Below are 25,596 nucleotides of genomic sequence, written 5' to 3'. Positions count from 1 at the left end.
TTCTTTCTCTGTACATACAAATACATCGTGTGTCTCTGTTGTGAAGGTTGAATTTCACTGAACATAGTTTTAACTGTCGTCACTGTTTAACATGATCAGTAGAAACTCTTCTGTCCAACACTGCCCCCACCTGGACACACGGTGACTCACACCTGTCTGTGCACCTGAATACTTACCTGAACTGGATCAACTACTCAGAGGACTTTATCTGTGTGTGTGTGTGTGTGTGTGTGTGTGTGTGTGTGTGTGTGTGTGTGTGTGTGTAGGCCTGCTGCTGGAGGACAACCCGTCCATCAGAGCCATCACTCTGGGTCACGGTCACATCCTGGTGGGAACCAAGAACGGAGAAGTTCTGGAAATCGACAAGACCGGACCCATGACCCTGCTGGTGCAGGTACACTGGGAGTGTGTGTGTGTGTGTGTGTGTGTGTGTGTGTGTGTGTGTGTGTGTGTGTGTGTGTGTGTGTGTGTGTGTGTGTGTGTGTCTGGCTGTTGAGCTGAAGTTAGTATGGTGAGTTCAGGAGCTGCAGGTGAGCAGCTCTTCACCTGTCAGCTCACTGTTCGTTGTGTTTCCTGTGACTCCTTCACAATAAGAGTCCCACTGTGTTTGTCCAGCAGCAGTAACATGGATCACATGCTGCAGTGTTTCCTGTTCATCATAATCTAACCTAATCAATCATTCCATCATAACTGGACGAACTTCATCTGAAGAAGATCATGTGATCCGACTGAAAGGTCCAGAACAGACGTCAAACAATGAACTTTAAGTGTCTTCTGTGAAATAATGATTCCAGTCTGTTTGAATCAAATCATCTACATCTTTACCACGTTTTTGTGTGTGTGTGTGTGTGTGTGTGTGTCTGCGTGCGTGTGCGTGTGTGTGTGTGAGAGATGTTGAAAATCTCAAGGATTCTTTAAATGTCTGGTAGTCTGCTTCAGCACCTGTTGCCATGGTGAGGAGAGCTGTCTGCTGCAGATCAATAGGCACTTACACACACACACACACACACACACACACACACACACAGAACAGCATGACGTCGTCCAACACTTTTCTGTCCAGATTAAACACAGTGTGTGTGTGATGTTTCCTGTGTGACGCACCTTAGTGATTTTACATGTTGGCGTGCAGTGACGCAAGCAGGAGTGTGTGTGTGTGTGTGTGTGTGTGTGTGTGTGTGTAGGTGAAGGCAGAATGAAGTCAACAAAATTAGTATGAAATTGATGATGTTTCTATAATAATGTATAATGTGGATGCACTGACACTTAAGTTAACTTTAACTTTATGATCTACTATATAAAGATCATGTGGTTTTATCATCTATCCAACAGAGGGCGCTGTTCCTTCATGTGTCTGTGACTGATGCTAAATCTTTTTAGTAGAATATTAATCATAAATTTAAACAGTGTTTTACCAACAAACACACAGTGGAGGTTTTCAGCCCTGAGTACAGTCTGCACCCGAATATTATTTTCATGATCAATACATCCGACTCTTATTTTCTTTAATAATTGATCGATTGATCAGTGTATAACATGTTCTAGTGTCTTGTTTTGTCTGACTGAGAATCAAAAATATAAATGTTGCGTTTACTGTCATAGAAAACTGAGAAACTCAAGAGCTGCTGGAAGATGACATTTTATTTTCCTTTAAAAAGTGACTTAAATGATTCATCAATAATCAATATCAATCAATTTTCTCTCAATCAGTTAATCAAATGATCACCTGAACGTGACTGCTCCGAATTCACACATCAAATCTGACTCCATCAGTTCTGATAACAAATGTCTTCCTGTGTGTGTGTGTGTGTGTGTGTGTGTGTGTGTGTGTGTGTGTGTGTGTGTGTGTGTGTGTGTGTGTGTGTGTGTGTGTGTGTGTGTGTGCGTGTAGGGCCACATGGAGGGTGAGGTCTGGGGTCTGGCCCCCCACCCCCTCCTCCCCATCTGTGCCACCGTCAGCGACGATAAAACCCTGCGACTGTGGGAGACGTCGGCCAATCACCGCATGGTGGCCGTCCGCAAGCTGAAGCGAGGTCAGATACGGAAGCAGGCCGCCATTTTATAATATATAATAACTACAATATCTCCTGGACGTGTTACATCACAGCTGATTAATTATCAAATCATCCTTTAAGTTGTTTAGATTGATTCTTTTCTTCAGGTTCGAGGGTTTTGTTTTTCTCTTTTGTTAGAGCTCGGCTGCGTCCAGTCTTTGTGCTAAGCTAAGCTAAACAGGTCCTTGATACGGAGATGAAAATGTGTCTGTGTGTGTGTGTGTGTGTGTGTGTGTGTGTGTGTGTGTGTGTGTGTGTGTGTGTGTGTGTGTGTGTGTGTGTGTGTTTTCCAGGCGGCCGCTGCTGCGCCTTCTCTCCTGATGGGAAGGCGCTGGCGGTCGGCCTGAGTGACGGCGGCGTGCTGGTGGTGAACGCAGACACGCTGGAGGATCTGGTGAGCTTCCATCATCGCCGTGACGCCATCTCTGACGTCCGCTTCACCCCAGGTACACACACACACACACACACACACACACACACACATACACACACGCTGCTTAAAGACGTATCCGCTCATCTTCACTTTTGTTTGACACTGTCTCACTCACGGTCTCAGACTCAGGTAAATACCTGGCGGTGGCGTCACATGACAGCTTCGTGGACATCTACAACGTGCTGAGCAGTAAGAGAGTGGGAATCTGTAAAGGAGCGTCCAGTTACATCACACACATCGACTGGGACGCTCGAGGTAACACACACACACTCTCTCTCTCTCTCTTCGAACGTGAAGTTTGTTGAGGAAACTCTGGTTGTTTATTCTTTCAAAAGTTATATAGTCTCACTGTGCGTGCGTGTGTGTGTGTGTGTGTGTGTGTGTGTGTGTGTGTGTGTGTGTGTGTGTGTGTGTGTGTGTGTGTGTGTGTGGCAGGTAAACTGCTGCAGGTGAACACAGGAGCCAAAGAGCAGCTTTTCTTTGAAGCCCCAAGAGGAAAAAGACAAACAATCAGAAACTCTGAGGTCAGTGTGTGTGTGTGTGTGTGTGTGTGTGTGTGTGTGTGTGTGTGTGTGTGTGTGTGTTGGCACATGTTAAAATCACAGGGGGACACGGGAAATGAAGCCCCTCAGTGATTTACCTCATGGTTCAAGACGACATTTAACCCCGGTGACATCACAGGATCTGGTTTGTCAAAAACTCCTAACTCAGTCAGACCTGAACTCACAGACATGAAACACATGTTGATATGATTCAGTGTGACATCACTTCCTGAGGATATCATGATCTCTGATAATAATATAATATAATATTTCTAAAATAAAAGATTAGAATCCACTCAAAAGATGCTGCAGAACTTCATTCAGAATCCTCCTGTTTTTAAGTTTCCTTCAGTATAACAATGATCCAGTGATAGTTGTCTGTGCACCCATGATGCATTGCAAACATCAGCTGATTACAGCGGATTCAGGTGCTGTTAAAGGGACAGTTTGACTACATGTGAACAAATACAGGCTTAAAAATGTTGCAGCACCTTGCTGTATCTGACATTACAACAGCACGTTTGACGAGTTCTTACAGGGTCCTGATGGTTTTAATGTTTTCTGACGTTATATTGTTCTTGTAAGTTGGTGTTTGTTTCTAACATTTCTGACCTCCTACATTTTTGACACAATCGACACATTTTAACACAAACAGATCCACTTTAAAAAAACATGTATTATGTTATTGTGTGTGTGTGTGTGTGTGTGTGTGTGTGTGTGTATGTGTGTGTAGCTGGAGCGGGTGGAGTGGTCCAGCTGGACATGTGTCCTGGGTTTGAGCTGCGAGGGAATCTGGCCAACGCACAGCGACATCACCGACATCAACGCCACGTCGCTCACCGGAGACCGCACGCTGCTCGCCACCGGAGATGATTTCGGATTCCTCAAACTGTTCGGCTACCCCGTCAGAGTACGACAGAGTTTTCCACTCTGTTTTCAACGGAGCTATTTGTTAGTTTTGCTATTAGCTACATAGCTAACATTAGCATTGACAGCTGTTAACTTACCAGTCAGCAACCCTAACCCCAAATCAACACTCTTGTTTTGCTTCTATTTCTATAACTTCTTTCCTTCTACTGAAGTTAGCATGCTAACCAGCTAGCCCCGGTCCGTCTCGTTACTTTCCGATACCGAGTCACAGTAGCGTCCAGTCTGCCCTGAAAAAGTAGCGCTGCTCAGAGGACATATTATAACTTCTTTTTTTGTAAACACAACAATGGCTGAAGCTCTAGGCAAGACTGGTAAGTAAACAGCTGTTAATGCTAACGTTAGCTATGTAGTGATAGCAAAACTGTATATTTTTGTTTATATTAACTGTGTATTTTTTCATTGTTGTTTTTCGTCTTATAAAAGTAGAAAAGTCTGTCTCAGGTGTAAACAGGTGTGTTTCTCGTTTCCCTCCAGGGTCAGTACTCGCGCTTCAAGCGTTATGTCGGCCACAGCGCCCAGGTGACCAACGTCCGCTGGGCTCAGGACGACTCCACCCTGCTGACGGTGGGTGGGGCTGACACCGCCCTGATGATCTGGGCAAGGGAGCGAGGAGGCGGGGTCAGTGGGGAGGGGGAGGGGCCTTTGCTTCGTGACAACCGGCCGCCCGTGGACAGCGAGGAGTCGGACGACGACATCGAGGAGGACGGAGGTGGGCGTGGCTTCGTCTTTATTTCAAAAGATTGTTAAACTTGAATATAAATACACAACATGATGCATGGGCCTAAAACCAAGACCCGGACCTGGCTGGTGCCAAATACAGCTGCAAGTATTAATCAATTAATAGATTTGTCAATTAACAGAAAATTCATCAGCAACTATTTTGATTAATGAGGATTTGATGCTTTTAATCGACTGTAAACTGAATCTTTCGCTCCTTGTTAATATTTACACAAAGGAAATACACAATGAATAAGACATTTAAAGATGTCACTTTGGGCTTTATGAAGTTTTGATTTCAGCTTTTCCTGACATTGAACAGAACAAATGACGAATCGATTTACTGACAATCTTTGTGCCAAAGTTGGAGACTGACTTCTTAAAGAAAAACAACAGTATCAGTCATTTCAGAAAGTGCCGTCAGGTGACAGCGCCCTCTAGTTGCTGCAGCAATTATGAATGTGTGTGTGATTATGAACGTGCGTGTTTAAAGGCTACGACAGCGACGTAGCGCGGGAGAAGACGGTGGACTACACCACCAAGATGTACGCCGTCAGCATCCGAGAGATGAGTGGAACCAAACCTCACCAACAGCTGAAGGAGCTGTCTGCTGAGGAGAGGTATACACACACACACACACACACACACACACACACACACACACACACACACACACACACACACACCACGACCACGACAGCAGGTTGTTTGAGACAGATGTTTCAGATGACTTGAACCCAGAGTTTAAAGCTGCACCAGTTTTTTTTATTTGTTTTTGCATGTTAACTTTACACAAAAATACAAACACGACAAATGTGACTGAAATAACTGAACTGACTAAATTAAATGTGAGTAAATAACACAATAAGCAACTATATGAATAAAAACAAACTAGAATCCTCCCCGTGGTCGTATCCCTCCGCCACTCAGACTAGTTCCAGGTTACATCCCTGTTTATCCAGAGTCAGAGAAAATATGAACCATTTGTATGAAATCTTGTCATAACTGCTGTATGAAGTCTTGAGTTATGTCTATAAAGTATGTCTCACTCAGTATCACTGTGACCTCTGACCTTTGACCACCAAAGTCAAGTTAGTTCATCCTTGAGTCCAAGTGAACGTTTTTGCCAAATTTGTAGAAATTCCATCAAGGTATTACAGAGATATTGCATTCACAAGGCCAAAACCGTGTTCCTTGAGGTCACCACGCCCTTGACATTTGACCTTTGACTCCCAAAATCTAATCAGTTCGTCCTTCAGTCCAAGTGAACGTTTGTGTTAGATTTGAAGGGATTCTCTTGAGGAGTTCTGGAGATATTGTGTTCACAAATCCAAATTCATGTTTTGTGAGGTCACTGTGACTTTGACCTTTGAACTTTGACCTTTAGCCACCAAATTCCAATCAGTTCATCCTTGACTCCAGGTGAACATTTTTACCAAATTTGAAGAAATTCCCTCAAGGCGTTATGGAGATATTGCGTTCACAAGGCCAAAACAGCGTGAGGTCATGGTGACTTTGACCTTTGACCCCCAAAATCTAATCAGTTCGTCCTTGAGTCCTCAGACTCAGAAAACTCAGAAAAACACCGGGACGTTTATGATAATGATATAAATATGTTCCTACATGAGGCCCAGTGATTTCACTCTGTCACACTCTGGTGGTTTCATGTCGCTGGTGCAGGTTTAAACTCTGTCCACAGTCCAGAGTTTCAGAAACCGTCTGTGCTGTTTCTCTTTATGACGAACTGAAACTTTATGTTTCCTCCGATCCTCGGTGTGTGTCACAGTAACTGTGTGTTCCCAGTGTGTACGCTTAGGTGTGTGTGTGTGTGTGTGTGTGTGTGTGTGTGTGTTTCATGCATGCCCTGGCTTCTGCATGTCACTGAATGTTGCTCTGGCTCAGTCTGAGTCTTAATGAGCTTCAAACCCTCAAACAAAGGGAACCATGAAGGTTTACGTTGGTTCTGCAGGGAACAGAACTCGTTAATCTAAATACTGGGACCACGGACGGATTATGAGACAATGAGCCTCGGGGCACCGACATGAAGAGATATATTTCTTATATTTAAATATCTGATTACACATTTTATATTATTATTATCAATTATTTATCTTTTTTAAGTTTTTCTTTTTTTCATTCTGTTCACTTTCCCCACTGCGGGACTAATAAAGGACGATCTTATTTCATCTTAGCTTAGCTTAGCTTAGCTTAGCTTAGCTTAGTTTAGCTTAGTTTAATTTAGTTTAGTTTAGTTTAGCTTAGCTTAGTTTAGTTTAGCTTATATTAGTTTAGCTTGACTTATTTTATGATAGGTTATCTTAGCTTAGCTTAGCTTTGTTTATCTTATTTTATATGAGCTTATCTTATCTTATCTTATCTTATCTTAGCTTAGCATAGTTTAGCTTAGTTTAGTTTAGTTTAGCTTAGTTTAGTTTAGCTTGGCTTATTTTATGATAGCTTATCTTATCTTATCTTATCTTTGTTGATCTTATTTTATATGAGTTTAGCTTAGCTTAGCTTAGCTTAGCTTATTTTATCTGTGCTCATTCGGCCCCTTCAGTAATCCGTCCATGACTAGGACCCATCAAAAACCTTTAAATATAATGTATCCACACATTTACATTTACAGCAGTAGAGACACAGACTGTGTCCGTTCATACACTGACCAACTCTTCTTTTTGTCCCTTCGTGGTACCCTTACTTCCTGAGTGCTGCTGCTGCTGCTGCTGCCGTGTGGCATCGCTTGTGGAAACTCTTTAATATCTGTGTTGTGTTTTAACTTGCATTCCCCTGGAGGCAGGGCATTGTCAAGTAAGTATGACCTGATACTTACTGTGTGATGATTTTCTCAGACAGGGAAAGTAAAATGTTTAATGAACATGTGTATTTCATGTGGTGAGGGCAGGGGGGGCATGACAGGAAGTTCAGCTCTCTAGATCCATATTTATCCTTTCATGTTTACATGCTTTTATTTTGTATTTGTATAGTTTATGTAACATGAAGAAGATGATTCTTCTCATTGTTCATTGTCTGAACAAAGTTTTCTAATAATGTCCCTGTTAAATTACACTCTTTTTTGGTCATCCTGCCATTTCTTCTCCTCATCCTCTACTTCCTGTCTTTTATCACTTCCTGTCCCTCTCTTCCTCTGCCTCTTCCTCCTCTTTCCAACCCATCTTCCCGTCATCCTTTCACCTGTGTCCTTGTCTTTTCCTCTGCTGTCGTCCGTCTCCTCCTGATCTGTGTTTGGTCTGGTTTTTGTCCTGCACTCGTTCTCCACTATCACTCGTTCATCACTCGTTCATCACTCGTTCATCCTACTCATAGTGCGAGCTAAAGCCCCATTGACACAGGATTAACATCACAGGGGAAGGTGGGGAGTGAAGTCGTCTCTGGTCCGTTAGAAGCGCTGCTCCTCCTCAGAGTCCGAACTCAGTCAGACCTGAACTCACAGACATGACACTCGTTGATCTGATTCAGCGTGACTTCCACTTCCTGTGGAAATCGTTATGTCTGATGTTCCTCCAGAATAAAAGTCTTTTTTTTTTTCTCCTTCAGTTTCACAGTGATCCAGTGATAGTTGTTTGAACATCCACGGGTTCAGTGCAAACAGGAAGTGATAACAGCTGATTCGGCTGCTGTTAAAGGGACAGTTTGACAACATATAGGTTTAGTTTTTAATATTTTCCCAAACGGTCCTGTAAATTGGCGTAAGCATGTTTCTAACATTTCTGACTTCCTCTGTGATCACCTGTTCCTTCTACTTCTTTTAAATCTGTGTCACCTTGACGGGGCTCGTTAAATTTACATTTATTTATTCTTTATTCTAACGTGAGGTCAAAGACGTTAACAATTCTCCATCCCACCTCCTTCCTTCTATCACAGCTGATCATCATCTGATCAATCACAATAGATCCAAAGATAAATCCAAAATAATTACTTGAACTTTTGAATCAAATCATAAATTAGAAGTATTTACATCAGTTTAATAAATTATTGTGAAAATATAATTTACAGTAAAATACAAAAAATGGATCTAACATCCTCTGTTTTTGACACAAAAGACAAATTTCACAGTGAGCTGAAAGAATAGTAGAAGAAGAACTCTTCATGTGGAGGTAAATCTCAGAGATCCACTTCACAAAAACCAGAATGACACACATGAGGTCATCGTGTCCGACCACAGCGCCTCACGTAGAGGAACAACATCCTGTCCGAATGGGGCTTTAGAAGTTCAGATCATCTCGGCTCTACTTTCTTAAAAAAGCTTGGATTTGGCTCATTGTCCCGAGAACTCATCGTCTCTTTTCTAGTTCAGGTTTTGTTTCTCAGGTGAATCTCGACTGTTCACAGATTCACAAGAGAAGGAAACGTGTTCTGACTAAACCGGGTCCTACGTCTGACATCTGTAATCATGCTAAGGTCATGTTAAAAGATGGTACAGGAGCCTGAGGTCATTTCTCAACTGAGCATGTGCGAGGCAAAGGCGGGAACGTTAACAGTCCTGGGTCCAAGGCAGAAAATGAGTCTAAGGGCGGGAAGCAAAATCATCAAAAAAAAAACTTTATTCACAGGGTAAAGAACACACAATAGAAGCAGAATCAAATCTGAGACACAAAGAGAAGAAATATCATTTTAAAAGAAGAAGAAAACATAAAGTAGCAAGAGTGGAAGAGTAAAACACAGAAGAAACATACAGAATATTCACATTGTTATATTTTCGTTGTGACATCACAAAGTCACAGAAGTCCTGACGGCTGGTTTTAAGGCTCAGTTTCTGAATACAGGCTGTGTGCATTTCTCTGTGGACTGAGGCTTTGATACTTTCACAGTATTAATATAGAAGCTAGAGCTGATCTATAATCACACTACACATGGACACACACCTTTACACTGGAGGAGCTTTAAGGGGTTAGGGTCCTGGTCTGGTTTTGACCCGGGACTGAAAACTGATTCTCTGATTGCCTGTGCATGTTAGCCTGTTAACACGATTAGCTAGCATAGCAAAAGACGCAGCAGTAGCATGGTAGCATTTTGTTAGCATGTAGCTAGAGCCACAGCTAGTTGATTTCTGTGAGGCATGAAGCCTTTATCAGTGTGTGTTTGAGCGAGTGTGTCGTTATGTTTGTACGTGTAGAGAGGCGTGTGTGTGTGTGTGTGTGTGTGTGCGCGTGCGTGTGTGTGTGTGTGTGCGTGCGTGTCTGTGTGTGTGTGTGTGTGTGCGTGCGTGTCTGTGTGTGTGTGTGTGTGTGTGTGTGTGTCTGTGTGTGTTTTCTAAAGCTCTGTACCTTGGTTCTGTCCCTCTGCTGTCCAGGGGATCCAGGTAACACCTGTCCACCTGACTGTTATTGTTCGTCTATGCAATGCCTCTTCATTGTGTGTGTGTGTGTGTGTGTGTGTGTGTGTGTGTGTGTGTGTGTGTGAGTGTGAGTGTGTTGGCATCACACTCCCGTTGGCATTACCTCACAGTCTTTAGCTCGCATTGACTGAATTGACTGTAGAGTGACAAACTTTCCAACACAAACCTCCATCATATTATCTGTTGAACTGAACTTGAACAGAGGCAGAGAAGAACACACCTGGATCAGGTGTTTACCTGCCACAGGATCCTGATTCTGTCCGAGTACGGCAGCGAGCTCTGAGTGTGTAACCAGGATTCCTCCTCACCACGAGGCGTGTGGTTCAACAGACCCAGGAACTTAACTTATCTGGCCTCACTGAACCTACCGCAGGTCATCCTGGTCATCACCTGGCTCAGGTGACTCTGGGTTTCCCTGTTCGGCTACGAGCTCGTTCATATCAGAGAGGTGGAGTTGTTCATTATAAACAACATCGTCAGAACCTGAAATAAAGTAGAGGAGACTGGTGACGGCTGCAACAACGTTTCTCAGTCACTGAGACTCTTTGAATTCAACATCCAAACTTTTATATAATAAACTTCCACATCAAACATCACAAAGTGACATCACAAAGTGATGTGATCATGTGACAGAAGGTCAGAGGTCAGTCTCTAACTGAAGGTGTGGACAGTTCATCACATCCTGCTGCAACAAGACACATCTGTCTGCATCTGTCCTGTCTGTCTCATTGTCTGTCCCTCCACCTGTCTGTCCTCCAGACCTCAGCACATCGGGATATGAATGAATGTTTCTCTCTGACTGGTTGTTTGATCATTGATTGATTGATCGATCCTCCAGGCCTCCAGTGAGTCGAGCAGCGCCGCAGCCAGAGAAGCTTCAGAAGAACAACGTCTCCAAGAAGAAGAGACTGGTCGAGGTCTGTCCGTCTGTCTCTCTGTCTGTCTCTCTCTCTCTCTCTTCTGTCTCTGTCTGTCTTTCTGTCTCTCTCTCTCTGTCCGTCTGTCTCTCTCTTCTGTCTCTCTCTCTCTCTCTGTCTGTCTCTCTCTCTCTCTGTCTGTCTGTCCGTCTGTCTCTCTGTCTCTCTCTTCTGTCTGTCTCTCTCTGTCTGTCTGTCTGTCTGTCTGTCTGTCTCTCTCTCTGTCTGTCTGTCCGTCTGTCTCTCTCTCTCTCTCTGTGTCTCTCTCTCCTCATCCGTCCTCCTCTGTCTCCTCTCTCTCCAGGACCTGGTCTTGGATCACGTGTTCGGTTTTCGGGGCTTCGATTGTCGGAACAACCTGCACTACCTCAACGACGGCGCCGACATCGTCTACCACACTGCCAACACCGCCATCGTCCACAGCCTCACCACCGGTAACCACGGCAACACCCATGCTCCTCAATCCACAATCTACTTCTAACGTCTTAAATCCATCATTATATCAAGTCATCCTGTTTCTTATCGACTAATTTAATCATTTTAGACGGTTTTATCTTTTTATTCCTCCGAGCCGGCGACAGTCAGAGCGGCAGCCATATTGTTTTCTGGTTGTCCATCCGTCTCATTCTCGTGGACACAATATCTCAGTAACGCCTTGATGGAAATTCTTTTAATTTGGCACACACATTCACTTGGTCACAGTGACCTCACAAAACTTTTTTTTTAGCTATGACTCAAAACTTCACACAGAAATTATAACAATTGAATCAAACCTGTGACCGTTCAGACCACGGTGATGTGTTTATGTGTCTCCTTGTGCTGCAGGAACTCAGAGTTTCTACCTGGAACACACTGACGACATCCTCTGTCTGACTGTCAACCAGCACCCGAAATACAAAAACATCATCGCCACGGGACAGATTGGTACACTAACTCTGTGTGTGTGTGTGTGTGTGTGTGTGTGTGTGTGTGTGTGTGTGTGTGTGTGTGTGTGTGTGTGACATATACGAGACGTCTTCCTGTCTCTGCATGGCACTGCGTTCCTATACTAACTCTCTGTACTAAACGATTCCTGCTTTTCTCTCCCCTCTGCTTCCTGTTTAGTCGCCTGCTTTACTTTCTACCGCCAAGAGAATAGAAACAGACTGAAACCACAAACATGGAGGAAGCTTTGACCCATAAGCTACGGTGGCTGACGAGGGCAAAAATGCTGCAAGGGCCGAAAACACTTCCATCAGGAGAAACGAGCTGCAAATTCAGAAACGATGCAGATTCAAACACACACACAAAATTTCTAAACAAAAACAACACAGGAAACACGCTGCAAATACAGAAACAAAAGCACAAACCTCAAAACAAGTGCAGCAGAAAAAACCCCGTATATCCAGACAACACAACGGAAGAGCTCCAGGCCTCCAGGGGGAGCTCTAAGCGGAACACCAATAAACTGTGTATAAGCTAACGCTAACACTTGCGACGTTTTCTGTTGCTCTGTATAATATTGTAGGAACTACGGCCAAATGTAAAAAAAAAAAAACGTTTTATGTCACTCCTTCTTTCTTCCCTCACACTCTCTCGTTTGGTCAAAGGTCAAAGGTCGGGTCGTAGGTCTGACTTCTCGGGTTGAAGCTCAAGGTGTTCCACTTAGAGCTCCCCCTAGAGGCCTGGAGCTCTTCTGTTGTGATGTCCGTCTATTCCATTCTTGTGGACATGACATGATATCTCAGTAACGCCTTGATGGAACTTCTTCAAATTTAGTACAAATGTTCACTTGGACTAAAGGATGAACTGATCAGATTTTGGTGGTCAAAGGTCAAAGGTTTGCAGCATGTTTCCGTTCTTGTATTTGTTTGTTTTATATTTTCATATGTTTTTGAATCTGCATCATCTCTCCTGATGAAAGTGTTTTGGGCCGTTGCAGCACGTTTGCCCTCGTCAGCGACTGTAATAAACAGATGTACAGAACATTTTAACATGGAACAAAAATCAGTGATTGCAGGTTGAACCTTGCTGCTAGTCTTTGAGAATCGCCCGTAAAATTCTCTTTACTGTCAGATTTTCATTTGTTTTTGTTGTTTTGTTTTTTGTTGTTTTTGTATGTGTGTGTTTTGGCTGGCCTCATTTGTCACCGTCGCTCTCACCTCAGGTGACGTCAGTGAACTCCCAGGTAAAAAAAACAAACAACCGCACCGCCGCTCCCATCACGACAGACACCCTGAGACCCAGAGCTGAAAACATGAAAACATGAAAACATGAGTCCCTGAGGACAGTTAGCAGTGAGTCAGCAGCTCTGTCATCACTGTACATCAGAACATGTGGCTGTAGAAAGGAAAAGCGTCTCACAGCCGTTTTCCAAACCCTCCATCAGCCGTCAGATTGATTTCCTTCCCTCCAGGCAGCTGCTGGTTTCCGTTCATGTCCATAAACATCAACAAAAATGCTCCTTATACTTCCATCAGAACTGTATTATTGTCCACCCATAATGCACCTGACAGCTGTTCCTGTTTGAAAAATGTTTCCGTGTTGGTGCATTCAGGTACGTCTGGAACAATTTCACACTGGAAACGTTGTCTTGTATTGTCTTAAATTTACGTTAATCGATGAAAGCCCTGAAAGGCAAGTGAAATTTAAAATCAACAGAGTCGACTGAGAGTTGCATTATAAAGTGTAACCAAGGATTCTTCAGTTTTCATCAATAATGAAAGAAGAACCATATTCACATCGTGCGACTTGGACTTGAACACTGACGACTCAGATCTGGACTCAGACTCGAGCATTTCTTTGTCTGTTTGTTTGGTAAACTATATCGTAAACAAACTTCCTTTGAAATGGTGACAGCTTTATCGTTTGTGACCTTTTTAGTTTGTCTGTCGGCTCTTTCACTTTTTGGCGACTCAGACTCAAACACTGTAGACTCGAGACTCGACTCGGACTCGAGTTCTAGTGCAACCCCCGGTCGCAGCAGCCATGTTTGTTTATTGTTCGTCTAAACTGTCAGTGTCAAGTCGACTGTAGCTCAGTGAGATCGACCGAAACCAGAACCTGGAAGAAGGAAATGAATCTAAAACCAACTGGAAGATGTGGAAAATGTTTTACGAATGTGATGAAACATACAAGTGATCTTTAAACAGCGAAGCACTTGATGCTGCTCTGGTTCTCAGGGTGTTTGTGAGCTGCACTGATCCCTCTAACTGCTCTGTTTTGGTCCTGATAGTTTCCCGTCGTAGTTCCCCTCACCCTCTCTTTGTAACTTTTCTTCGGCCTTCATGACCTGGTCAGACGTCGGCTCACATCCTCTCTCTTCATTTCTGCTGGTCTTTATCCAGGCACCACTCCTTCGGTCCACGTGTGGGACGCGATGAGTAAACAGACTCTGTCCATCCTTCGCTGTCCTCACACCAAAGGCGTCAGCTACGTCAACTTCAGCGCCACGGGGAAGCTGCTGCTGTCTGTCGGAGTGGAGCCTGAACACACCATCACTGTGTGGCGCTGGCAGGAAGGTCAGACACACACACACATGAAAGTACTGCTGCGGGGTAGCGGCTTCGGTTCAGTTCAGGGCTTCAGCAGCTTTTGAAAAGTTTTTATGTCTCCGCTCCGGCGACAGCCAGAGCAGAAGTTAACCTTTGACCTTTTGGATGTAAAATGTTATCACTTTAATTTATCCTTATAGACATTTGAGTTAAATTGTGTCATAATTAGTGAATGAATTTGTGAGTTATGGCTAAAAACTTGTTTTGAAGTCAGTCACCTGACCAGATTTAAGCTTTTGATTGATGAAGTGTCGATTGATTAGAAAATATGGAAATTTTATTAATTTTGGGAGTTTAGCTGGTTCAGATAACCTCTTTCATATACACATATCACTTCACTATAATTGTAATTACTAATAACTAACAATTAACTTCCACAAAACACTGTTTATCAATTAATGTGCATATTATAAAGAGTAAAATAACAACGGTGTCTCCGCTGCAGGATCCAAGGTGTGCAGTAAAGCCGGACACCCGGACCGGATCTTCGTTGTAGAGTTTCGGCCGGACTCGGACTCCCAGTTCGTGTCTGTGGGAATAAAACACGTGAAGTTCTGGGCGCTGGCCGGCGGCGCACTGATGTACAAGAAGGGCGTAGTGGGGACGGTGGAGGACGGCAGGATGCAGACGATGCTGTCTGTCGCCTTCGGTGCTGTGAGTTCACTGATGATTTAAGTTGTAAATCTGATTCTGAGACCTGGAGGTCTCTGCTCTAATGACCTGGGGCCAGTTACACAAAACTCCTTAAGTTTTCCACTTGAGTCTGACATTTAAGGTCGAATTTCTCCTTAGCTGAGGGAGTTACACAGAATAACTTAAAAGGTTTCCTTTGATAAATAAAAACGTTAAGGCATTTGCATTGATGAAAGAGATTTTACAGCAGTAAAATTCAACAGTTTCCATGGAGACCATTTGTGATACCTGTAAACATCTCACATGTATCGTCTCACACACTTGGCCAGAAGAAAAAAAATGGCTGAAGAAAAGAAAACAAGAAAACCAAATAGTTCTGAGGAGAGAAACTTCTAGAAGAATATAACAAAAGAAAACACGTCATGATCTGCAGATAACATACAACAGACTCTCTGTGAATGACACGGCTCACCGCCGATCAATGGACATGAAATACTTCACCAAAAATTGATTGGAAAGATCCTGTAGCATAAAACCACAGAGCATCATTAACTGTAAAGGAGCTGAAGAGCACAGCTGAGGAAAGTGATCAGATCAAATCATAAACTGACTGCTGATCAAATCTATAGAGCAAAATCAATTCCTCTGATTGAGAGTTCTGCAGGTTCAAACTCTTCATTCATCACCATAAACTCAGACATGCTGAGGTTAAGATACAGAGGTACCTTCAGTGTTTCTCCTTAGTTTGGTCACTAAGGTCTTCTGTGCAACAGTTGAACTGACTTTAAGTGGTTCCTTAAGTTTAAGACTAAGATCAGGAGAAAACCTTAAATACTTGAGTGAACATGTTAAGGAGAACAGGCAGGGGTGTTTTGTGCAACTGTTTTTATTTTAAGGAAAACTTTGCAACTGGCCCCTGATACGTGACCGTGACAAAACAAGAGCTTAGTCTTTAAGAAATCATCAAAACTTCAAAATGAAATCTCACCAAGAAAACAAACCAGTCAAAGAGCAGCATTGCAAGTTGGTAAAGAGAAAGCAACAATGAAAAGTCTTTATTTTACATTGTACAATTAAAGTTTAGGACAGTTTGAAAAAAAAAAAAATACTGAAGACTTCTATACAATTCAACTCTTGATCAAGAATTTTTTTTTTTTTACAAATTTGAAATTTCACAAAAGATACACAAATAAATAAGGTCAAATAAATCACTGTCTGCTACTCTGCTGAGGAATAAGTGCATCAAAAACATATGTATTTCACACACAAAATATATATTCATTATAAATGTAAGAAACATCCAATAATACAAATATGAGAAAAGATGGAATCAGGTTAAACAATCAAAGACAATGGAAATGTAAAGAATGACCAAACCTGTTACTTGCTAACTTGATTTTGATCTACGCACAGCATTTTAACTTTGCTGTCAACAGCTGTTACACTTTGTCTCCACCAGCAACGCTGCTGCCCTCAGTAACACGCCTGCGTTCACACGTCTTCATATGTCTGCTGAGGTTTCTTTGCTGAATGAATCTGTTTCCACAAAAAACGCAAAAAAACAGTTGCTTTCCAGTGTGGACTTGCATGTGGGCCGGAAGACTCCTGTGTTGATTGAATGTTTTCCCGCACACACTGCAACCGAATGGTTTCTCTCCTGTGTGTTCTCTCATGTGTCTCTGCAGCTTACACTTGTAGTTAAATGTAATCCCACAAACATTGCAAACAAATGGTTTCTTTCTTGTATGGATGTTCATGTGCACCTTAACATACCCCTGATCTCTAAATCTTTTCCCACAAACATCACAACCAAACGGTTTCTCTCCCGTGTGGATTTTCATGTGTCTCTGCAGATGCCACTTGTTGCTTAATCTCTTCCCACACTCAGAGCAGCTGCAAGACTTATCGACAGTTTTACTTGTCAAACCTGACTTAGGTGTTCTGGTCTCCTTGCAATCGTCCTCACTGTCTTCAGTCTCAGAGGAGTCTGGGCCCTTGTCATCTGTATCTGGTTGAAGATGACAGTGTGGATCTGAGTTCTTGGCTGGTCCAGATCCTCCACAGTCCTCTCCATCAGCTCCTGTCTCCATGTGTTCAGCTGAGCTGCTGGCTGGAGACTCGTCCTCTATGCTCTCCTCAGTCTGGCTTTGATGAAGCTGAGGTTTCTCCTCCTCATCTTCACTCTTCACACAGACAGGAGTGAGTGGGACCTCGGTGTCATCAGCCTCCTCCAGCCCTCGAAGCTGCTCTCCCTTCTGACTGGTCCAGAGTTCTTCCTGTTCCTCTTTAATGATTGGGCTCTCTGGGTCCTCCTGATCCAGACTTAGACTCAACTCACAGGGAACCTCTTGTTTAATCAGCAACAGATGCTGAACATCTGCAGGGAATAATGAAACACACACACACACACATTATGGACAACTGTGACTTTACATTGACACTGATTTCACTAGTGTCTTTACTGAATGTCAGTGAGATCAGTGATTAATCTTTTACAGGTTTGCAGTGGTGGAAGAAGTAAGGAACTGGTTGCTGGTTATTCAAAGCAGCTATAATCTGTGTTAGTGCAGCAGATAACTGTAATAATCTTTCAAATGTGGATACAAGCACCAAAATTCAATTTAAATTTGAAAATGGCCACCATTTCCAGCATAGAAACACGTTTTACCACAAAATGTAACTCTGATGAAGTAAAGTTCACAACTCTTACATTTCTTCAGAACTTTATTTGTAATTTCTAATATGTGAACAATTTATAAAATATATTTTATTTGCAAACAATTCATTATGAATGGTAAACCAAATGTTCTGTAAAAGTCGACAGTCTGTTTTATTCAAGCTTTAAATCAGCAACTCTAACTCTTAACTGGCTAGTGCGCTAGGCTAGTTAGCAAGCTAGTTCACAAGTTAGCAAGCAAATACTGTCAATTGAATTACACCCTTTGACATTTCAAAGGCACTTACTTAAAACACCTTTAAGCTTTAACTTCAACATGAAAACTTACCTCATCTTTGTCAGATGTAGCTGATATTAGCTAACTAGCTTGCTAGCAGTGGGACTGTCATGCTGAGCTTACAGGAAATTTTTACTTTTCATTTTCTTGTTTTTCTCAGACTCAGCCACACGAAATACAATTACTGTCACATTGACACAGCAAATAGTTGATAATATTAAGCAACATTTAGAGCTTACCACAAACTTCATCACCAAAATGTCCTAATATCTTAATATGAAAAAAACATTTGTTTTTCCCATTTAAAAAGAAAAATATTATTCAAAACGAATCAATATTTTTTGGAAGTCATAGAAAATATTCACAGGCTAAAATTAGTTTGACTACATGAGAGTGAACAGTGAGAGTTAAAATGTACAGACCTGTTAGTTGTACCTGGACTTCCATTAGCTTGTGTTGTCGGTCACTCTGTCGATACCGAGAAAGTTCCTCTTCGTACTCTTTTATCTTTCTCTCAAACAGCCCAAATATCTCCTCAGCAGCCGCAGCCAGTCTCTGATTCACCGACTCTCTCAGCGCGTCCATGTTCCCTCAGTGACGAGCGGCCGTTAGTCCAGAAAACTACTGACGTTACGTGAGATGTTACGTGAGATGTTACGTAAGATGTTACGTGAGATGTCGTCGTCGTCGTCGTCGTCCTTTTCCGGTGAAGCGCCGACACGGATCATGGACTGTAAATAAAGATGGACCTAGCCTCCGTGACGTCACCCGTAGGTTTCTGAAGAGCGGTTCTGAAGCTCAGAGCGGATCGTTTCCGTCGTCGCCGAACTCCCGGTAAATCCAAAAATGGGCAAAAAAAAACGAGGGGCGCGTGTGGAGCCGAGACTTCAGTGCATTCCCGCGCACCCACCTGTCACTCCAAGAGGCCACGCCCTCAATCCTCCATATGTTTAGTCCTTAATAAAAATGTAAACAGGTGAGTTATATAAACAGGTGTCATGACGGAGGAAATTAGCTCTAGAGACCAAAGCAGTTTTTGCACCAGGCTGTAAACATGTTTATTTCTGCTGTAAAGTTGGACATTTTAACATGGGAGTCTATGGGGACTGACTCACTGCTGGAGCCAGACTCTAGTGGTCGTTAGAGGAACTGCAGGTTTTGGTTTTCCCGTGTTGGCTTCATTTTTCGGCCTCGGCGGTTGCTGCTTTGAACCCATGCGTGTATCATTTTACATGTATGACGTCACTGATGACACGTGAAGCTTTGCTTCTCATCTGTACCACGTGACCGCTGTGCTGATATTCAGTACAACATCACGACCTCGAGTGTGATGTTGCTTTTACGCAACAGTTCTACGAGAAACACACAGATTATGATTTGTTTGTTTATTTACTGGACTGTTGCTAAGCAATACATAAACATTTTTCCGCTGAAGTATCCAGGCTTCTTCCCCTTGTTCCTCTTCTGACGACCAGACTTCCTTTAATTCAAATGTTATTTCTGGAAATATTTTCATATTTGCAAAGTTTGTTACAATCTAAGACAGATAACGACCTTTAATGTGACGCTGATTAACGGTTAATAAGAACACTTGTAAAGCGGAGTGAGTCCCAGTGCTGTTGTACTCTGTATCAGCACTCTTGTCCAATCAAATTACTTGGTCAGAACTAACTGTTGTATAATGTACAGTTGTGTAGATCATGCAGAAAACTCAGAAAAAAAGACTAGCTCAATATTCCTCTTTGTTGTGTGTTAGCTGTAAAAGAAATACTCACCTAAATGACATAAAACATTTAATCTGGTTGATGCTACACAAAGTGCAGGTGATGTTGGCCTGTAGGAGAAGCTAACATTTCTGTTAGCCCTATAAAATCAAACATAAAGCTCATTTGTGTTGTTAGTGTCAGTGTTTGATTTTAGTAAATGATATGTATTTAATCTCTTGCCTTCTAAACAGAAACATCAAAATATATTCAACATACATGAAATATTTTTTTAACTTAGGATATTAGCTGGCTAACCTTTAATCTTAGCTTTAAGTCAGATCCTTTTATGCTAAGATGCTAATGTCAGCTAGTTATAAACATCTTTATGAAAGACTGAAGATAAAATTATATCTACCCAATAATACCTGACTCTCACTGTTTGTGTGGCTGTTTTTATTTCACTTATAGCAGATTTTTAAACAGAAGAAGAAGAAGTTAAATTAACTCTAAGAGTAGTAGCATGTTTGCTTTTATACTTTTGTCAACTTCCCTCACCTGGCAACATGGTGGATTACTGAACCGGCCGACATGGGTACGAGCCCCTAGGCCCAAGGGGGACGCGGGGGAACTGGGCTCCACACACAACATGTCACCAAAATAAACAGACAAAAAACTACAATGAGATTCAAAACCCACAGCAAGAGTCACAAGTTGACTACAGAGAACCGCAAGACGACGACAGGTAAAAGCGAAACGACCACAAAGAGACGCAAGAGGACTGAAAATAGATGTGAAAGTCTGTCCATCATCTGTCCATCATCTGTCACTGTTCATGAACCGGTAACTTTTTAATCTGATTTCATCGTGTTTGTAGAATAACTTGACGTTCACCGGCGCCATTAACGGGGACGTGTACGTGTGGCGAGACCACTTCCTGCTGAGGGTGGTGGCGAAGGCCCACACCGGGCCGGTCTTCACCATGTACACCACGCTGAGAGACGGACTCATCGTCACCGGCGGCAAGGAGAGGCCGTGAGTGACACAGCAACAACTGGACTGTACTGTCAGAGGTGCAGCAACACAAACCTGCTTCAGCTGTATTTAAGTGTATGTTTTTTAAGTGTGTGTGTGTGTGTGTGTGTGTGTGTGTGTGTCAGGACGAAGGAGGGTGGCGCGGTGAAGCTCTGGGATCAGGAGATGAAACGTTGTCGGGCGTTCCAGCTGGAGACGGGACAGCAGGTGGAGTGTGTCCGGTCCGTCTGCAGAGGAAAGGTGAGAACTTGAGATTTTACATTTTCACCCCTCCGTCCGCTGCATCCGGCGTCCGTCCTCATCAGCCCCTCCTCTCCTCCAGGGTAAGATCCTGGTGGGGACGAAGGACGGGGAGATCATCGAGGTCGGGGAGAAGAACGCGGCGTCCAACCTGCTGCTGGACAGTCACGCTCGGGGAGGGATCTGGGGTCTGACCGCTCATCCTGCTAAAGAGCTCTGCATCACCGCCAGCGACGACGCCACCATCAGACTCTGGGACCTCACCGACAAGGTGCTACGGAAACAGAGGCCACACTCCGAATAGATAACAAATAGATAACGAGATATTATCAGGAGGAAACCATTTTGACCGACCCTCATACACTAAGTCATATTCCTTAGTTTATTTTTTCAAATAGTCCATTAACTTGTTACTAGACTGTGCACAATCCTGAAAATGCTGACACAGGTTTATTTGGTGTAAAAGTATAAAGTTGAATTTGCTCTGTGAATATATTTATATGTAAAGCACCAAGTGATGATCAGAGTTAATGCAGTTACTGAAGCATTAAAAGATGAATATATCCTTCCACCAAACTTTGCACAGGGACATTTGTTGATGAGCTCAATAATAATTTGGATCTCTTCTCCTGAAACATTATTAAAGGCTTCGTGGTGACTCCGTCTCTTTCTTCTCTCGCTCTCCGTGTAGAAACTGTTGAACAAGGTGTGTGTCGGCCACGCGGCCCGGTGTGTGAGCTACAGCGCAGACGGAGAGATGCTGGCCGTGGGGATGAAGAACGGGGAGTTCCTCCTCCTCCTCGCCAACTCGCTCAAGATGTGGACGAAGAAACGCGACCGCAGCGCCGCCATCCAGGACATCCGGTAGGAGAGAGAGCGGCAGAGATCTGCTTTTCACAGATATTTAAAAGACATAAAACGTAAACCAAAACAGGAACCATCAAAGAAGAAAAGTGTGTGTGTGTGTGTGTGTGTGTGTGTGTGTGTGTGTGTGTGTGTGCGTGTGCAGGTTCAGTCCAGACCGGCAGTTGTTGGCAGTCGGATCAGTGGAGAACACGGTGGATGTGTACGATGTGAGCGGAGGACCGAGTCTGAACCGACTGGTTTACTGCAGCGACATCCCAGCTTTCATCCTGCAGCTCGACTTCTCTGCTGACAGCTGTTATATACAGGTAAATACACATACAGCTGTTATATACAGGTAAATACACATACAGCTGTTATATACAGGTAAATACACATACAGCTGTTATATACAGGTAAATACACATATAGACATACAGCTGTTATATACAGGTATATGCACACATATATATATACAGGTTGTTTGTGTGTGTGTGTGTGTGTGTGTGTGTGTGTGTGTGTGTGTGTGTGTGTGTGTGTGTAGGTGTCCACAGGAGTTTATAAGCGGCAGGTGTTTGAAGTTCCTTCAGGGAAGTTGGTGAGTGACCAGACCGTCATCGACAGAATCACCTGGGCAACCTGGACCAGGTAACACACACACACACACACAGACACACACACACAGACACACACACACACACACACACACAGACACACACACACACACACACACACACACACACACACATACATAATACTGACAAAGAGAACCAGACTGTTGAGTAACGTTGACTGTGGAAAACCATCGTCCATGTTACAAAAATCTGAAAGTTGCACATAAAGTTTGTGGCTGGAATCTGTCGTGTTCAGCTTTTCAAAACTGGAATTGTTAATCAGAACCGAAGTGAGTTCAGCTGATCTTGTTTCGCTCTGTCGCTCCTTCAGCGTGCTGGGAGACGAGGTTTTGGGGATTTGGCCTCGAAACGCCGACAAAGCCGACGTGAACTGTGCCTGCGTGTCTCACGCCGGCCTGAACATCGTCACCGGCGACGACTTCGGATTGGTCAAGCTGTTCGACTTCCCCTGTACAGAGAAGTTTGTGAGTCACACATTGTTTTTGTACAATTCACTGGTAGTATTTACATCAAGTATTTTTTTAAAGAATGTAAACATATAAAAATACAAGAAATAAAACATGGAAATCACCATATTTTTTTGGGGGGATCGAACCAGTGACCCTGTGATTTGCAGATGACCCGTGTGACCTGTGAAATGTTTTCTGTCTGCAGGCCAAACACAAGCGCTACCTCGGCCACTCGGCTCATGTGACCAACATCCGCTTCTCCCACGACGACAAATACGTGATCAGCACAGGAGGAGACGACTGCAGGTAAACTGATCGCTGATCAATAACATCTCTGAGAGAAATATATTTATATATGATTTGTTTCTGTGTGAGGGTGAATCCACAACGTCTGGGTCAGACAGTTAATGTGTGTTAACGTGTGTTTGTCTGTTGCAGTGTGTTTGTGTGGAAATGTCTGTGAACGCAGAGCTTCCTGCCGCCCGCCGACGCTTTGATCCAAAGCGCCTTAACAGCACCACAAGTGGATCCAGAGGGAATCGAACCCACAACCTGAACCACCAAACTTTTTGTCGGCGACGAGGCAGAAAGCGACAGAGCAGCAGCAGCAGCAGCAGCTCAATGATCCGACGTGTCCTCATGGATCACATGACTGACGCAAACCCCGAGGAGGCTAAAAGACCCGAACCAGAAGATTCATCAGACGGTTTCCATGGAAACGGGCTTATATTTTCTCAGTCCCGAGCAGAGAAACAGACTTTGTTGCATTTTTTTGTTGTTGGTTCCTTTGACTTCACAACGACCAGGACCGTGAAGGAGCGGTCCAACCTGCCGCCATGTCCGCCTCCGTCTCCTGCTGCTCAGACCACGAACAAACTGTCACGGACTGATGACGTGAACATCTGGAGTCAGACACAAAGAGAACACGGTTCATCACAACGTGCAAACACAACAATGCGTTAGTTCGTATTTGAGCTTCTCATTTCGGATCGTTGCAAGAAATCGGAACTACTTTCTGATGAGGCTCCATTTGTGAAAGGTTAATTAATCATTTACAAAGTCACTAATCAGATCAGCTCTTCGCTTTGTCTTTCAGTCGTTATGGAAACGTCTCCAGTGACTGTGTGACCGCTGATCTCCTGCAGGCCGAAATGTGTCTGCAGGATCCTGGCAACCCAAAAGTTGCTCTTCTTAATGACTTATAAAGATTTATTAACAATTTATTAATCGTTCCTAAATTCTTATCAGAAAATAGAGCCGGAATATTTTCTTCCATCAAACGAAGCGGTTTTTCCTCCGGTCCAGGGGTCAGATGTGTGAAGCTGCAGATTCACGACTGAAACATTCAGACACATTTGTTCCGTCAGACGTTTGAAGCACGATTCTGTTTCATCAGTCTCAGTCACCGTGGGAGCGGCTGCACGTGCACGAGCCTCATTTCCACTCCCACTGGGAGCCTGAGATGAATTTTTCACATCTGTCTTAAAAGAAAACTGACGTGTACAAACAAAATACAACAAAACAACTGGAGACCTTCTCTTTTACTATTTCATACCTACAACTCAATGTACAACAGCCTTAGAATCATGTTTTAAGAATCTCTTCAGTGTCAAAGTCGTGCAGTGATATTGATCAGTACATCTAATGCTTCATGATAAAAAGGAACTAAAAACAGCAAAATGTGAACGAATACAGGCTAAAAAAACAGGACTCAACTCACAGCGAAAGTCACTGAATCCACGGCAACATTGTTCTTCCTGTTTCCTGTTTCTGTTCACACAAGTGGAAACTTTGAATGTTTCATTTTCCCAAATTTTACCCCCCCAAAAAATTATTATATATATTTATTAACAGGAGATCTGGATCTGATTCTGAGATCTTTTCCTGTGATGGTGAATTATGAAATGTGTTTCTGCAGACACGTCCACATGTACGTTTTGAAGAAGCACTATCTGTGTTTCATTAACTTCACTCAATTTGAAATTGCAAACTTAAAAATGAGTAAGAGACCAAACCTGAGGCTTTAAACGTCTGAGATGTAAAGAAGGATTTAGTCTCTCGTGTCCAAACAGACTTTACAAAGTGCGAGTCAATAAAAAAAACATGATAGATGAGATAAACTGATCCAATGGAGAAAACATGAATAATGAAACTGAAATTGTGACACAAAGTTAATTAATGATCACGTGACGTCCGCAGAATCCAGCGTTCAACCTAAATAAATAATCTTTTATTTTTAGATCCTGTCTCGCTCTATGACCCAGCGTCTGGTTCTCACATTCTTCTTCTTCGTTGGTGTAAATAAATGTTTGATGTCTGTGCATCATTTGTACATCTGACCCCTGGATTCAGACACGTCTCAGAAAAGCCGCTGATGCTGCATTTAGGTCCCGCTCGGAAATAAAACATTCACGTGAAACTGACGGGAGCGTTTACAGGATAAACTCTAACAACTCTGAGTCAGATTCAGATTTGATCATATAAATGGTTCTGTACTGGGATCACTGGGATGACTGGGATGTGGTACCGGACTGTGGGAAAGGTAAACTGCTTTATAAGAAATTGTTTTTAGACAAACCTCCTGAAGTTTGTCTGAAACTTGACGTTTAATTTAAAGTC

At 43.1% G+C, this 25,596-nt stretch overlaps 2 protein-coding genes across 7 annotated transcripts in view; one reads left to right on the top strand and one right to left on the bottom strand.

Annotated features, from left to right (window-relative positions):
* The window catches only part of LOC130181505 (echinoderm microtubule-associated protein-like 6), a 75,614-nt gene extending 50,816 nt beyond the window's left edge, over positions 1-24,798 (top strand). For 2 of the 6 annotated variants that reach the window (XM_056395766.1, XM_056395764.1), the window contains exons 22-45: positions 267-394; positions 1,892-2,033; positions 2,348-2,500; positions 2,611-2,742; positions 2,923-3,011; positions 3,763-3,939; positions 4,434-4,668; positions 5,170-5,296; positions 7,473-7,487; positions 10,874-10,952; positions 11,257-11,386; positions 11,778-11,876; positions 13,099-13,119; positions 14,279-14,452; positions 14,931-15,139; positions 20,653-20,810; positions 20,936-21,050; positions 21,133-21,321; positions 21,742-21,914; positions 22,060-22,222; positions 22,438-22,541; positions 22,839-22,992; positions 23,183-23,283; positions 23,416-24,798. In XM_056395766.1, the coding sequence (XP_056251741.1) occupies positions 267-394; positions 1,892-2,033; positions 2,348-2,500; positions 2,611-2,742; positions 2,923-3,011; positions 3,763-3,939; positions 4,434-4,668; positions 5,170-5,296; positions 7,473-7,487; positions 10,874-10,952; positions 11,257-11,386; positions 11,778-11,876; positions 13,099-13,119; positions 14,279-14,452; positions 14,931-15,139; positions 20,653-20,810; positions 20,936-21,050; positions 21,133-21,321; positions 21,742-21,914; positions 22,060-22,222; positions 22,438-22,541; positions 22,839-22,992; positions 23,183-23,283; positions 23,416-23,440 (3,092 nt within the window). In that variant the 3' untranslated portion in view covers positions 23,441-24,798. The remainder of the gene's footprint in view (positions 1-266; positions 395-1,891; positions 2,034-2,347; positions 2,501-2,610; positions 2,743-2,922; positions 3,012-3,762; positions 3,940-4,433; positions 4,669-5,169; positions 5,297-7,472; positions 7,488-10,873; positions 10,953-11,256; positions 11,387-11,777; positions 11,877-13,098; positions 13,120-14,278; positions 14,453-14,930; positions 15,140-20,652; positions 20,811-20,935; positions 21,051-21,132; positions 21,322-21,741; positions 21,915-22,059; positions 22,223-22,437; positions 22,542-22,838; positions 22,993-23,182; positions 23,284-23,415) is intronic. The other 4 variants (XM_056395765.1, XM_056395768.1, XM_056395767.1 and 1 more) reach the window with 3 other exon arrangements.
* Positions 15,991-19,099, bottom strand: LOC130181507 (zinc finger and SCAN domain-containing protein 31-like). The gene is made up of 2 exons (XM_056395770.1): positions 18,495-19,099; positions 15,991-17,495 (listed from the first exon to the last, which is right to left on the bottom strand). The coding sequence occupies exons 1-2, from the start codon at positions 18,655-18,657 to the stop codon at positions 16,558-16,560; spliced, it is 1,101 nt and encodes a 366-aa protein (XP_056251745.1). The 5' UTR covers positions 18,658-19,099; the 3' UTR covers positions 15,991-16,557.
* Positions 24,799-25,596: the final 798 nt, after the last annotated feature.

This window comes from Seriola aureovittata, chromosome 14, assembly GCF_021018895.1.
Source record: "Seriola aureovittata isolate HTS-2021-v1 ecotype China chromosome 14, ASM2101889v1, whole genome shotgun sequence".
Lineage (NCBI taxonomy): Eukaryota > Metazoa > Chordata > Actinopteri > Carangiformes > Carangidae > Seriola > Seriola aureovittata.
This window is presented reverse-complemented; position numbering and strand designations above follow the sequence as displayed.

Bases quoted from the DNA above. Each gene is read 5' to 3' on its own strand.
- LOC130181507 (XM_056395770.1), bottom strand. From the start codon at position 18,657: ATGGACGCGCTGAGAGAGTCGGTGAATCAGAGACTGGCTGCGGCTGCT. The intron at 17,496-18,494 runs GTCTGTACATTT...TATTCCCTGCAG, and splicing joins AGTCCAGGTACAACTAACAG to ATGTTCAGCATCTGTTGCTG.